This window comes from Carassius carassius, chromosome 31 (genome assembly GCF_963082965.1).
Source record: "Carassius carassius chromosome 31, fCarCar2.1, whole genome shotgun sequence".
Classification (NCBI taxonomy): Eukaryota; Metazoa; Chordata; class Actinopteri; order Cypriniformes; family Cyprinidae; genus Carassius; species Carassius carassius.
In genome coordinates, this window is record NC_081785.1 from 18,117,072 (window position 1) to 18,132,316 (window position 15,245).

Genomic DNA, 15,245 nt, shown 5'->3' on the forward strand with positions numbered 1-15,245 from the left:
CCCCCCCCCAAAAAAACATCAAGAACAACAAAACCATTCATAAGAATCGAGGAGAAAGATAAAAAAAATATATCAAAGAAATAAAGAAGTATACATATACAAAAGTGCTCGATACTGTTGGTAACACAGCACAAAAAAACTGCTATTAAAAGGTAGAAGAGCATTGTGAAGCCGCACCTTTAAAGTTTGCACCTGACTGAGAATAGCTTACGGACGCCGCAGTTGGAGGCTGATCGACCGACGCCATCCTTCCTGCGGCCGCCACGCGCGCTAAGAGTTGTACAGTAATGATTCTGGCCTGTGTGACACTAGAAAAACCTAGCTCACCACAGCCTTTTGATTTCAAGGTATGGATGATAAAAACATCACCGCCCATGTGGCTGGTTTCATGCGTTCGGACTGCAGGCATACTGAAGGAAGCACCTCAACGATTGAAAGGCTGAGGCGTGTGGGGTTTTTTTCTTTTTTTTAAAAGAGCACCAGAGGATATTGTACAAAAAAAGCTGTAAAAGATATAAAATGAGATGTGGCAGACCTGGCTTTTTAATTTTTTTTAAGGTTTCAGTCGGTTTTCCTGGCGACGGTACAAAACGTGACCCCACCATCTTGTTTCGAGTAGTAGCACCACATGAGTTGCAATGTTTTTCACCACCTTGAAGCACCATATTGTCACCTATTACAGTAGTACCTTTATCACCTTCAGTTGTGTATAGAAACTGTAAACAAAGAGGTATTTGTGATCTGGTGTTTTGGATTGGTTAAGACAGAGCTCCCCTGACACTAAGAGAAACTTAGACTTTTTTTCCCCGCTCTAACCAAGGCTCCGACGCTGGAGGAAAGATGTGCACCATGAGAATTAGATCGCTCGGCGACCCTACAGATGAAAAACTCAAGGAGTCGAAATGCTTGGGCGAACTAAATGCGATTTGCGTCTCATTGAATTTCTCGTTTCTGCCTTGAATTGTTACATCGTCTCTCAGTGCCTTAAAAGGAGGCCTTGTCTCAAGTATAGCTTGCACACATAGATCAATTAAAATACTGGATAACACTGCTAAAAAGTAAAATTAATAATAATAAAAAAAATTAAATAGAATTAAACAGAGTCAATCATTCCAAACCAGAAGAAAAAAACAACAACAACAATTTGTCTGATGTCAAACTTGCAGATAACATACGAGAGCTTGGTTTCAAAGCTCTTGGTATAACATCGGTTGTAATTTTTTTTTCATCTGTACTGGATTTGTGTTCAGACGCAGGCGAAATACTCTTTGAGTGGTGCAAACAAGTGACGGATGACCGGGACGCTCCAAGACCTTCCCAGCAGCCTCTGCCTGGCCAGACGACTCATGTTTGACACGTCTGTGTAATGGACAGGGAAGCCGAACACCCTAATAAGAGGTGAAATGGGCAGAAATTTAGCTCAAATATGTTCACGCTTGTAATATAAATAGACAGATTTATTGCCATTTTTGTTTTATAGATACAGAATATCATACAGGATGAATTTAAGGACACTAAATTCATTCGAAAGTGATAGCAAATATATATATATATATATATATATATATATATATATATTATGAAGTTAATATTGTGTTATTTTAGACACAATTCTGTCTGTTTTGCTCAATTTTGCCAACCAGAAGATAAAAACAAAGCAGAACTGTTCATCTCTGAGCAACCCACACCAGCATTTCATTTCTTAATCCATGTTGTGAATGAATTTGGTGAACCATTTGGAGCGTTGAACCATTGGCCATACTGGTGTTGTCTTTGAAGTGGCGCTGCACAGACCGATCGTATGACATCAAAGTACCGCGAGAGCGATTCAAAAACACAAGGAGTCGTCTGCTCTTGCGGTTCTTTGATGTCACACACCGATCGGTCTGATGATGATGACTTATTTCAAGTCAAACAAGACTAATGATTCAATAAACCATTCATAAAGAACCATTTACTTCATTCCTGAATGAATGAGCCATTTGAACGAATCAACCGAATGCATAAATGACTCGATGACTTACTCATTAAGACATTTACCACCACCTACTGGCAGTTTTAGTTTATTATTTAGAGTATCATTTCATTAAAGAAATAATTTAATATTTTCATAGTAATAATAATAAAATTAAGAAAATAAATGATTAAAGTTACCAACCAAAAATGACAATTCTGTCATCATTTACTCACAGGGTCCAAAAGAGTAGGCTATATTTAATTATTTTTACCAAACAAACAATTTCTTGCTGAACCTCCTTTTTCAATCACTATGACTTTAAATGATCTTTTCAGAGTAATTTCTCCAAATTACACGTGCAATTAATTAGATTAATTAATCACCACATCATGTAATTAATTAGATTAAAAATGTTAATCGCTTACCAGCCCTAATATATATATATATGCTATCACTTTCGATATATTTCAGATAAATGCTATTCTTTTATTCATCAAAGAATCCTGAAAAAAAAAATAGCGCAGTTTACACAAATTGAATATAATATAATATAATACAATATATAATATAAACTGATAGTGGTTAACCGCTAAAAGCTGAAAACAATGACCAAAAAAACTGGGCCAAACATTTTGATAACCCATATTGTGCTCAGGGACATAAAACAAAGTTTTGTCCAACAAAAAGCCCTTTTGAATAATAATAATGTAAAGTGGGTGATCACAAGTGGTCAGCGCTACATGCTGGTGTAGACGGGGTACAAAACATTTTGTATTCCAATCATTTAAACCCCATTTGAAGGTCAGACACGTCGCTACATTGCATGTGTTGTATAATTGCTGAGCCGTACTGATATCTGTACTGGTATCACCTCTCAACCATGTACTGTACTAAAACAAGGGTTTTATACTTCACTGCTTATATGTGGCTTTAAAAGAAAATGCTTTCGGTCAGAAAAATTGGGAAAAGTTTGTATATATACATATATATATATATATGTGTGTGTGTGTGTGTGTGTGTGTGGTGTTGTTTTGTCTCATTAGGATATTATTGCATTTTTTATTAATATTTGAATTAGTTTTATTTTTATATTTTCTTAAATTTTGTATTTTCATTAAAATGTTGATAATTTTATTGTGTGTTTTGGTCATTTTAATTTTTTAATTAATTTTTTTATTTTATTTTAACAAAACAGTTTTTATCTATTTTAATTTTAAGTTTTAGTTATTTAAGTACATTCAATTAAAGTAAATGAAGCAACGTGTCGACTAGCTTTTTCTGTCTTGACTGACTACTTGTGGTTGAATCTCCAAAAAGGATTTTAATACCAGTCGTAAATACAAATATAATCAAGCCTGGTTAAAATATACCAAAAAAGGAAGAAAATTGCTTTTGTCAGGCCATTTCAAGCCATATAAACGCTTCTATCAATGTATTTCAATGGATTACCTAAGACATGTCTCATTATGTAGACATATTCTGATCTACTGCGTAAGATATGATTTTAGTCAGGCATTTCGTCATACCTCTCCATCTCAGTGCACCACAGGATGTCCTCTTTGTCATCCATGAAGACAGGGAAGTGCTGGTCTTTGCCTTGCTTTATAGAATTAGACCGAGTTGTGATGGTCCGCACTTTATCAAACTGTAAAAGATGCGAAAAACAACTGCTATTTGTGTTGCTTTACAAAGCTTTACCCAGAAATCGATCGAGGGGTTGGTTTAAGAAGCACCTTAGCTGTCCTGCCATGCTCCAAACAGTCTTGAAGGTCCAGTTTATCATTGAACATGGCAGCCAATGGTCTGAGAGGAGAAGGAGATATGGCGTTAAAATGATAAAGTGAGAGATTAAATAATGAAATAAATCAAGAGTCCACGTCTAACTAACCTGTTCATGCCAGGCAGGTTACCCCAAAAGTAGCGAGCTCTGTGGGCAGCAGACACCTCCTTGGCATCAATCATCACTGGGTTGCACTGTGATACATAAACCAATAAATATCAAAAATAACACACATTTAAATAAACTTTATCATAAAAATTTGTGATGTTGACCCTAGCAAGCATATGAAGGGTTAATTTGTTTCTACTCAGAAGGTCATTTCACCACTAGGTGGAAGCAAAACCCACTGGTTTATATTAAAGCCCCACTGACAGTCTAAACATATTCAGCGCAGCTTAATGGTCGCGTTTAATTGGTCAGTTGCACACCTCTAAAAAGCGAGAGATGTCCCTCTTGTCGCTGACCCCCATGGCCACCACATTCTCAAAGAGCCAGAAGAACGGCCTGTGATCTCCCTCTTTAGGTCGGGCCTCATGTAACAGCCGGTAAAACTCGAAGAAGAGTCGACCCGTGCCCTCTGAGAGACAAAAAAACAAGATTGCAAAACATTACGGAAACTCAATATGACAATCATCATAAAAACGGACAAATGTGTAAGCTGTGTTATAAATATATACACTATCATTCAAAAGTTTGAGTGGTGGTAATAAAGGCTATTTATTTGATAAATATGGTCAATTGACAGTAATATTGTCAAATATTATTACATAACATATTATTATTTAAAGTAATTGTTTCCTGTTTGAATATATGTTAACATGTAATTTATTCCTGTGATGGCAAAACTGAATTTCCAGCAGCCAGTACTTCAGAAATCATTCTAATATGCTGGTTTGATACTAAAGAAACAACTCAATCTTATTATTATCAATGCTGATAACGGTTGTGAAGCTTATTATTTTTGTTTGAAACATGACAAAATTTTTTAAGGAGTCTTTGATGGAAAAAAAAGAACAGCATTTTTTATAGAAATATTTCGTTATATTATAAAAGTCTATATTATGACTTAAAATCAATTTAATATGTCCTTCCTGAATTTGGAAAAAATTATGAATTTCTTAAAAAAAAAATAAAAATAATAAAAAAATCCTACAGACCCCAAACTTTGGAAAGTTTTTTGAAAGTATAAACTCTAATCCTTATATGGCTTGTTTCCACTGAGCGGTACGGTTCGGTACAGTACAGTATGATAAATTATTTCCGTTTCCACAGTCAGACGTTGTGAATGATACCAAAATAGCGAACCGTCCTGTACCACTTTTTTGGTACCCTTCCGTTGGGGTCCCAAGCACAGCAAAGGGTACCAAAAGGGTGGCGCTGAACTCACAGCAGAACTTTGATTGGTTGAATAGAATCATCACTTTAGTGTGATACAAGGGGATAAATCTTCTCCTTCACCAAAGAGAACAGAAGACCTCACTCGTTCTGCTTTGCTGTGAGTGCTCGGCTTATTAACTTCAAAGTGCGCAAACACAAAAAAAACATAACTGTGTATTTTATAATTGTATATTTTCACACAGACAATAGCCTTTCTCAATGTGCATTCTTGTCTGTTCTTGTGGACTTGTGAAACGTCATCACCCAAAAACCCCTGTAATTTTCTAAATATTACTGTTATTGTGTCATGAAATGTAGTTTTAAGATTTTTTCAGTGCAGAATGTAATTTTTTAAATGCAAATCTGCAGTTTATTTATAAAGATGGCGCCTATTTGAAGATTTGCTATGCTGATTTCAGAGCTCCAGGCGATCACCGTGCACTCATGTATCCACCGAGAACAGCCTTAGCTCGGGCTAGTTCTTTTGATGTCTCTGTAGTTATTAAACATGAGATACATTCTGTTTTGGGTTGGCTATATTTAACAGGCATTCGTGGTCTCATGAATCTATTATTTGTTCCTGATCATATCGTTTTAGCTGAGCACAAAGTTATGTTTAACTTTATATATTTAATTTGAACTTTACTGTAGTACAGTGCTGACATTGTAGCTGTTTGCTTTTGTCTTTATTTGCTCTTATATAAGCCTCTTATACTTTTTACTTATACTTTTATAATGGCTATTATTGTTCATTAAAACTTAAATTTAACAGTTGTGCTTACTATTTTACTATTGAAAAGACTAAGGCTAGACACACAGCTGAATAAACTCCTACCGTAGAGACCTTTTCTTGCTGGATTCACTATGGACAAGTCATTGCATGGGCTTCCACCGATGACGAGATCAAAAGGACCCCATTCATGGATCTGTGGATCAACCACATTAGACAAAGATTGGACAAGGGAAAAAACCAAGGGCGTAGTCAAGTGTGGACCTATATCCAGGGGTGCACATAAGTGGTCCGCATGCGCGACCAAAATAAAAAATGCGTAATATAAATATGTTCTGACAGCGCATTTGCGTACCGACATGGTTGACAGCTGTTGATACACAATTACCATATTAGATCACAAACTGTACTATATAAGTTTTATTTTCAACCTGAAAGCATAAATCTAGGCTATGCCATGCAGTTTTCAAAGCACAATTCAAAACTGTGACATTCATCCACTGACGCTCTTTAATCAGCAGCGCTAAATCCAGAAGCCCCTGAAGCAACCCGGAAGTAACCCGCCAAAATAAAAGCCTGCTGATTTTAAGTTTGAATATGATGAAAATGCTTTTATTTATTTATTTTTAGACTCTTTTATCCAAAGCAACTTAAAATTGGGGATTACATAAAGCGATTCTTCTTAAAGAGGCAAACAAACAAAGTAGTAGTAAATATTAGCATTTTATTTTTAAGTTTACTATAAAATAAATGTATTTGTATTTAATACTAGGCCTGCCTTTTATTTTAATAATATTATCACACACTATTATTTAGTTTATTTACTATTATTTATTTTTTTAAAAACTAAACAAATAAAGTGCAATAATATTATACCTATTATTAATTCATTTTTTATAGTTATATTTAATGGGTCACGCTATATGCAGTGTGAGGACCAAACCAAATCTCCAGGTCCCCCTTAATGAGAACCATGCTGAAAAAATGATGTGCACCCCTGCCTATATCCTCCTGACTATAAGAAAAAGAAGTTTTGAGAATGTAGTATTTTTTTATTCATAGCATAAGAAAAAAAATGGAAAAATAACATTTTTGAAAAATGATATGTTGTTTATTTCTAATGCTACGTCCTCTATAAAGAACACAATGACTTAAAAAGACATGAAAAGGCAAAAACATTTTTTTAAATCACAAATCAATTATTCGTTATGAAATATATAACAGAATTATTTTAAAGACCATCCTGCTTTATGCAATATGTGTGTAAAATGGCCATAAATGGGTTTCCCAATATATATTAAATGTTTCGATACACTGTATCTAATTTGCATATTAATGTTTTTGTGGCAACATGTAAAAAAGTGTAATAATTTGAGTATTAATGGGCAAGATTTTCATTATAATATCTTATATTCCATAGGAATACTGATATATAATTTCTTTCCCTATTCACTTGCTCTGTGCATCCTGGTGTCCTCTACAGTGGTCATGTATGAAATCGCAGTCCTGTTTCATAACAAAAAGTCATATTTTGATTCGAAACCCCATAACATTTTCCTGAGATGTTGTTTTGTGACAAACAATTTGAAAATGTATCAGATATAATTGATCATTACAGTATATTATCATATAAGGGTTTATTTTCATAAGTCCACCAGTAAGTGAAGGTGAAGGATGATGCTTACGTTTTTCCGGGTGACCTGTCTCACATCACCCACATACATGATGCGCCCCTGGTGCCGAACGAGACCCACAGTGATGGAGTCCTCGCACACTTCTGAGGCCACGTAACGCTCCACCTGGATACCCAGCTCCTTCAGAACCAGCAGCCCTGGCATAATCACAAACACCATGACAATCTACAACTAACTTGTTTTGTGTGTGTGTGTGTGTGTGTTTGCTAATTAGTGGACAGTTTCATTGTAGCATGCAAGAGTGATTAGTCACATGGCATTTACGGCTCATGTGATTGGCTCAAAACAACCCGGCTGCAGAACTGAGCGCCCATGAACAAGGATGGCGTATTTCAAATCCCATTCTTCGAGGTGGTCATGAATGCAAACGGATGCTTTTCTTCAGTTGTAATAGACGTCCTTGCTTCGAACATGCTTATGGTGCCCAAAAATCCCGCTAGGTTTAAAAGCTCATTCATGTTAGCAAAATGTCAACGTAGTTTTCCTCGCCAGGAATGTTCACTGATACTTTCAACCCGAGAATCAACTTGAACCCATTGCGAAATCTGCATGAGGAAGTCTTTTGCCCTAATGCGAAATTCCCGATTGTGTAAATTCCTATTAAAATGACTGGAATTCAAATGTGACTGCAACTTAGCAGCTAATTTTGATGGATTTAAAATGATATTACAGGGAAAGCTTCAAAGAGTATTTAATGATCAGATAAATCATTCTCTTGTCCCGTAAATATGCATACGCCACATAATAATTAGGCTTTAATGACGAACGTGGACCATCTAGAGGGTCGAAACCGCGCTTGCAGTTAATCCTCATAGTAAAATCACACATTAGTGCGTGAGTAGTACAGCAGTATCGACGGGCGGCCAGTTTAAAAGTTAAGCTAAGTGCACTTTAAAAGCCGGGATGTGTGTAATGTGATAAGCACTATTTTCTGCTGAGAGGATGAAAGGAAGGGTGGACATTCTTCACTAACCTGTTGCGATCCCATCAAAAAGTGACAGGACACGAATGGGTTTCCTCCTCTCTGCCAAAACTGGAGGGTAGAGCTTTGGTGGTGCCTGAAAGAGAAGAAAGAAGACAGAGTGAAGAAGGGAGGAGGATAAGAGACGGACAAGACAGACTGAGAGAGAGAGGCTTTTAAAGCATACTGCTCTGGTAATGAAAGAGCACCTTTCTGTACATACTAACAAAGAGGCCTTTACGTTAAAACATTCCAGTAACAAGGAATTATTGTTGAGCGCCTGTACAATAAACGCAGTATCCCCGGCTAGTTTCATTAACCATTTTCTTGTGATTAAATGTGGCTGCTTATCCGTGGTCTTTGTTAAAAGTCTTAGTGTTCAATAATGCTAACAATAGCAAATGCTCACTTAACCTGTACTGTAATCCATTTAAAGAGTGGAGTGTGTAAGCTAAAACTCCACGATGTTAAGATGTGTACTCAACACACAAAGCACTGAGACTGTAATACTCTCTGGCTGCTCTTCAGCACACTGGCCGTTAGCCAAGCTGCTCTTTCACATGGTCTGGGAGTCATATAATTACATAATAAAACTCTCAAACCCTTTCTTTGGGTTTGTAATCTTTAGACATATTGCAGTGCTTCGAAATGATTTCACAGCGTGATTCCAAAATGATCTCTACTGGTTTCCACACCTTTTCTCACCAATCATTTCTGATTACTGGATAGGGCTTTTAGAAAATCATTTTATAGAGACTTAACTTTAAAAGGGTGATTTACAGCCAATGTTATTTCTAGAGCTGAATATAAATAGAAAAGTTTATATTCACTACAGATATTTCCATGACTTTTCCAGGCCTGGCAATCACTAATCGAAAATGGCCTGATATTGGCAGAAGTCTTGTGAGAATCCTGACTGTTGTTCAATCAGACAAGCTTCAGAACGTCCCACAGGAAGGAAGAGAAGATTTGAAATGTGTAGGCTATGTACTTAAGTGGTAAAAATGTAATTTGCACTACTGATTTGTTAAATACATACAAATTGATCAAAAGTGACAGTAAAGGCATCTATAATGTTACAAAAGATTTCTACACTCATATCAACACTGATAATAAAAGAAATGTTTTCTGAACACCAAATCAACATTTTATAATCATTTCTGAAGGGTCACATGAAACTGAAGACTGGAGTGATGACTGTTGAAAATTCAGATTTGCCTTCACAGGAATAAAATACACTTGAAAATATATGAAAACAGAAGAGTTATTTTAAAATGTAATACAATTTCACAATGTTGCTGTTTTAAATAAATGCAGAGACTTCTTTCAAAACATACAATCAATTGTATTATTTTATTATTTATCTGAATGGTAATGTATAGTAGTCTTACACAGATTAAAATCAAGTGTGACTTTTTTTTCTGCAATTTGAGCACAAGAAACAACATTTATGAGATTTCATATTTGTTGATTTCAAATATGAAATTTAATCGTAGGTTTTGGACAGTTAGTGTTTACCCATTCAAATAGATGCAGGAGCTGGAGCTGTACTTGCATGACTGAAATAGCTGACCGAGTGGCGTTTCAATGATGGCAAATCACTTGCCTTAAAGGGACTTTGATGCTACTTACAAAATCCTGGTCATGATTGTTGCCAAAGAAGCGCTGCAGTCTACAAGGCCAATCCATCCGGCGCTCCAGCAGACCGCACTGATGCTTTGTCCCACACATATAGCAGTTCCATGGGTCTTCTTTAATAGCTGCCTGCGCCGCGCCGGGGCCCACCAACAGATCCACACATTCCACACAGAAACACCTGAAGGACACCAAAGATAGAATGGGGGAGTCAATGCAGGACTGAAGTAGAAAATGGAAATATTACATCATAACTCACTGCCGACAGCCTGTCTTACCTGCAACAGTTACTGTTTCCGCACATGAGCACTTCCCTCCCTCCACAGCAGATAGTACAATAAGACTGGTAGCCATCGTCATCGTACTGATACGCACATTCTAGGAAGCAGTTCTATAAAAGGACAAACATATCAACTATTAATTTGCTTTGTATCGAGGAACACTGGGCATATGTGGTTGACAAATGGAAAATATTTGCCATTACAAAACTGTTCAAGAACAGAGGAGAAAGATTTGTGGTAACTTATCTTTTAATTTTGATTGCATTTCATTTGTTTAAAACAGAAATTTATACAATATACATATTAGCAAGTAGGGCAAGGTCGATACATGAATATTTAATCTCAGTTAATTTCATAATTTAATTCTATAGATAGAGAAGGCGGATGACCCCATGAGTGGGCTGTTTCAATTCAAAAAAAAATGTCCCAAAATGCCTTAAAACAAAAAACACATATAATATCATACACCAGTGGGGATTTCTTTAAGACTGCAAGGGAAGCTCAGCTTCCCCTCTAATGTAAAAAAAAACAACGGTCAAATATGTACTATTGTGTATTATGTATTGTGTTAATCAGCTACATGTCGGCTGACTCGATTTTCTTCTCATACATTCCCGTAGCGTCACAGTGCATTTCCCTGTTGAAGCCGAGCGTCCATTGACTTCAATGGGGCTGCTTTGAACAGTTTTTTTCAGTGCTCCGAGGCTAGACGGTCATTGGATAAATGCTGCGATTATGTCCCGCCCACGGACGCTCAGCGTCTCTGGAGGTGAATGAGGAGTGGGCTGGCCCAGACTCCGGGCTTCCGCGTGATGATTGGAGGATCTGTCGATCTTCTTTTGACTGACAGCGGTCTGCACCATAAGAAGTCGGCGAAGCTGTTTCACGCTCAGTCCCATGATCACGGATTTCTCAAGTGTATTCGAAAGACAAACTGCGGCAATGTTTCTTGATATTTGTAAAATGCAGAACCACCACAAAATTAAATTGGTAACTAAGACAGATTGAAAATGTGCGCACACACACACACACACACACACACACACTATAGCCTTCTAGTGGTTAAAGTGATTTATTACAAATTTTTAAACTTAATTTTTCCAAAAATCTTACATTAAACCTTATAAAATTATCCATGGTATCCCCATGTATGAAAGTTAGAAATCTGGGTGTTTTATGAAGTGAATTTTACCTGAAATGCTTTTTTCTTTTTTTGTAAAAAAAAAAGCCTATTTAAATAAATATTTATTTATTTATAGAAATTTAAAAGATTTAAATCCTCCAAAAACTGTACAAAGTTTAGTAAAAACATAAATGAACAGAGTAAAATTATATTTGTAAAAAATTTAAATATTTTTCTATTACAAAATGAAATGTTATTGTCTGGGGTCAAAAAGCCCCCGAGTGTCACTACAGATGAAGACCATCAGAGGGTTATAATGTAGGCCGAAAATGAGCTTTCCCTCTTTGAAAGACCAGCAGCCGCCACTGTCATACACATATATGAAATGCAATATTATAAAAAAACTATCTAGAATATATATAGTATAATCTAGAATATACTAAAATACTCATATTATAATTAATAAAATACACACATATATATATATATATATATATATATATATATATATATATATATATATATATATATATATATATATATATATATATATATTATATTATATATTTGCTGTTATACTCCATATAACTCCATATACAAGCCAGAAACTAAGCCTTTTTTGCACAGGCCTATCTAAAGGGTTAATGGTCCCACCTAGTGATCAACTGTAAAAATAACAAATTAACAATAACTCTTTCCAAAAGGGAAAACCACCAACAATCAAGAATGCATGATAATATGGTGTCATGGCTTTGCAATCAAAAAATGTCGTTATAATGGAAGTCAATGGGGGCAAAAACAGCCACCAACAACAAATGAGGGAGAAAAAATTTAAATCTAATGCTGCACATAAATTAACAATGCATCAAAGCCAATATTGTTACTAATCTTTGCCATGCCCAAGACTGTGATAAAAGATAAAAAAAATATCCAGTCCACAATCACTTTTTAAATTGAAAATATGCAATTTTGTGTGTGTTTTTTTCCCAAATCAGTGACATAATTTATGAACTTGGTAATTAAAGAGTTAAAATGTTGGATTTTTTTTTAAACATTTGGTAGTTTTGATCAGGACTGAGGTTGATTAATAGATTTATGCAAAAAAAAAATTAAAAAAATATTTATCTGATACATTTTTACAGCAGTTTAATTTAGTGGATGTTTTCATCCACGAACATCCCGAAAGGGTAGTGAATTTGCCCAGAGTGTACCATTGAGTTTTTGAAAAATTTCAAAGCATTTTCCCAAAGTATTGGTCAAAATAAGATTTGTCACCAAAAATCATTCCATTAGCTCAAACACAGAGAAAGTTGTGGCCAAAATAAGACTCAACTTTACCCCCTAGTGGACGAAAACGTCCCCAACAACACATAAGGGTAAAAGAAAGAAATTATAAAGAAATTTTAAAGTCTGAAACATTTAGATGTTTGTATGAAGTGACAATTACACATTTGGAACATGCCCAATCCATGTCTGAATGCTACGAAAATAACTGCAAGGAAGACTTTAGTCTTCAACATAATTCTTTAGATGATTCTGTCAGGTACCCAATAGCACCAGTGCGAACAAGACAGACTGGAAATGGAAATAGAAATGAGACGGTTCTTGAACAAATAACTGAAAATGGCCAAGCTGCTAGACAGCTGTCTTTCTTAGTATCCTGTAGAGTTCTTGTCGAAACTGGAGACTACTTGTTTGTAGTGGATGTTTATAGTGTATCAGACGCAGATGCTTTTAGATTCCTTACAATCTGCATTCCTTGTACATTTACTAGTGCCCTCTCACAGGAAGTTTGTGAAAAAAGAGCAGACAGCAGACTAAGAGTTGTTGGGACTGATTTGGTTAACTTGAGAAAGATAACTGAGGTGACAATGCAAACTGGAGAACATCCTATGGCATTTGTGTCCAGGTTGTGGGAAATGTTTAGCTCTTACAGTGGTATGCCAAATGCACCTAAACAAAATAGTTCACACATGCAAAAAGCCATTGGTTTGCATGTAAATGTAAACACACCACACAAGCAAATCATTTCCAAAATGACAATATTTCACTGCAAAAATTCAAATGAAAGCTGCAGAATCTTGACATCCAGTTGCTGCCTTTGGCAGGAGAGAATGCTCTAGATTATCAAATGGTTTCCATCAGAGACAAAGGCGATTTGCAAGAGTAAATTCTGAAGGTATTACTCTTTGTTATGCATGTGGAAAGGCTGGTCACATTGCTAGACATTGTCAAGACAATGAGAGATCCATCAAAGCTTTGTCTGTCATGCATGTGGAAAGGATGGACACAAGGCAAGACGGTGTCACTTTTTACACAAAAGAAAGATATGATATATAAGATCGTGCTATAAGCTATCGTGATTTGCTTAAGAAGGTAGGCAGTTCAGAAACCCAGTTGGCACTGTTGAAAGGAAATAAAGAAGAAGCCATTCACACCTTGCCAGAGACAGCACTGCATGATAACATGACTGTATCCCAGTCACAAGCAGATGCTGATATGAATTAGAGAAATTGTTTTATGATAGTAGCATATTTTAGGAAAGCAACCAAGAGCTTTTTGTTCTTGTTTCAGATATCAGGAATGACATGTTTGTTTGAAATGTGTAACCTCCTGGAGAAAGATGATCTGGTCGTTTGAAGGGCAAGAAACAAGAAGGCCTGCGGAACCAGTGGATCCAAGGGATTCTCTCAAGAAAAAAAAAAAATCTCCAGGCCTAAAAGACCTAGAAACCCTGAGACCACAATGGGATGGATGGACCTGATGGAATGGTACAGACTGCAACAACACCAGCGACTACTTCTTCTAGAAGGACTTTTTCAAATTTAAAAGAATGAACAATAGAAAAGAGAAACAATGAGAGATCAAAACATTTCAGAGACTATGGACAGCAACGTTTCCACCAAGATGGAAAACAAGTGCACACGTGTGGATAAAGGATGTCCACACTAAGAATACACACAATGCAAGTGACAAAATGAAAACATACACACACATATACATACACTTTATGTTGACTACTGATTGATGTTTTTGCTCCTTAGGCTTTTGGCTATGTTTGTATGGTAATAATGTGGAGTACATTTAGATAATTGCTTTTGTTGTTATGGTTCTCATGTGCTCCTCTCCCAAACACAAGAAAACGCTTAATTTTGCCAAATTTTTGAAAAGTCTTTATGATAAATTATGCCTAAATTGAATGGAGAAATAACCAGTGAGCATAAGTTAATGACCCAATGATGGGTGAGATTCTCCAGTGGCCAGAGGGGGACAACCTAAGGCTAGACATGTGCCGGTATTCAGTAATGCTATATATCATGTTAATGAATATGCACAATATTGTTATCGTGGGCACTTCTAAATACAGTGAATAATTATATATTACAAATTATTCCGAATTTGGAATGCATTTTTAGAATACTGTTCCCATCAACTAGTCAAAATGCACAACACCGCTGTATGCTGCTTGAAACACTCTGTGCGCTCTGATGTAAACAAGCACACATGAGAAACACAAGGGGAACACGTGAGAAACATGCTAAATGAAAGCACATTCACTCTCTGACAGCAGATGGAGCTAAACTGCAGAAAATGCAGCCATTACCCTGGAAATCCTATAAATAAAGCAGCTGCACTACTTTCTAAAATATATTTAAATAACTGTAAATAGCCATTCAGATTTTGTGGATTCGATATGATGTTCAGCA

The 15,245-nt window shown here is 36.0% G+C and overlaps 1 protein-coding gene across 7 annotated transcripts in view; it reads right to left on the reverse strand.

The window, feature by feature from the left end:
* Nucleotides 1-540: 540 nt before the first annotated feature.
* LOC132111689 (DNA (cytosine-5)-methyltransferase 3A-like) overlaps nucleotides 541-15,245 on the reverse strand; it is a 63,541-nt gene continuing 48,836 nt past the window's right edge. For 6 of the 7 annotated variants that reach the window (XM_059519230.1, XM_059519229.1, XM_059519232.1 and 3 more), the window contains 10 exons: nucleotides 10,413-10,525; nucleotides 10,132-10,315; nucleotides 8,512-8,596; nucleotides 7,530-7,675; nucleotides 5,950-6,040; nucleotides 4,166-4,314; nucleotides 3,846-3,931; nucleotides 3,691-3,760; nucleotides 3,484-3,602; nucleotides 541-1,388 (listed from right to left, as the gene is read on the reverse strand). In XM_059519230.1, the coding sequence (XP_059375213.1) occupies nucleotides 1,247-1,388; nucleotides 3,484-3,602; nucleotides 3,691-3,760; nucleotides 3,846-3,931; nucleotides 4,166-4,314; nucleotides 5,950-6,040; nucleotides 7,530-7,675; nucleotides 8,512-8,596; nucleotides 10,132-10,315; nucleotides 10,413-10,525 (1,185 nt within the window). In that variant the 3' untranslated portion in view covers nucleotides 541-1,246. The remainder of the gene's footprint in view (nucleotides 1,389-3,483; nucleotides 3,603-3,690; nucleotides 3,761-3,845; nucleotides 3,932-4,165; nucleotides 4,315-5,949; nucleotides 6,041-7,529; nucleotides 7,676-8,511; nucleotides 8,597-10,131; nucleotides 10,316-10,412; nucleotides 10,526-15,245) is intronic. The other variant, XM_059519231.1, reaches the window with a different exon arrangement.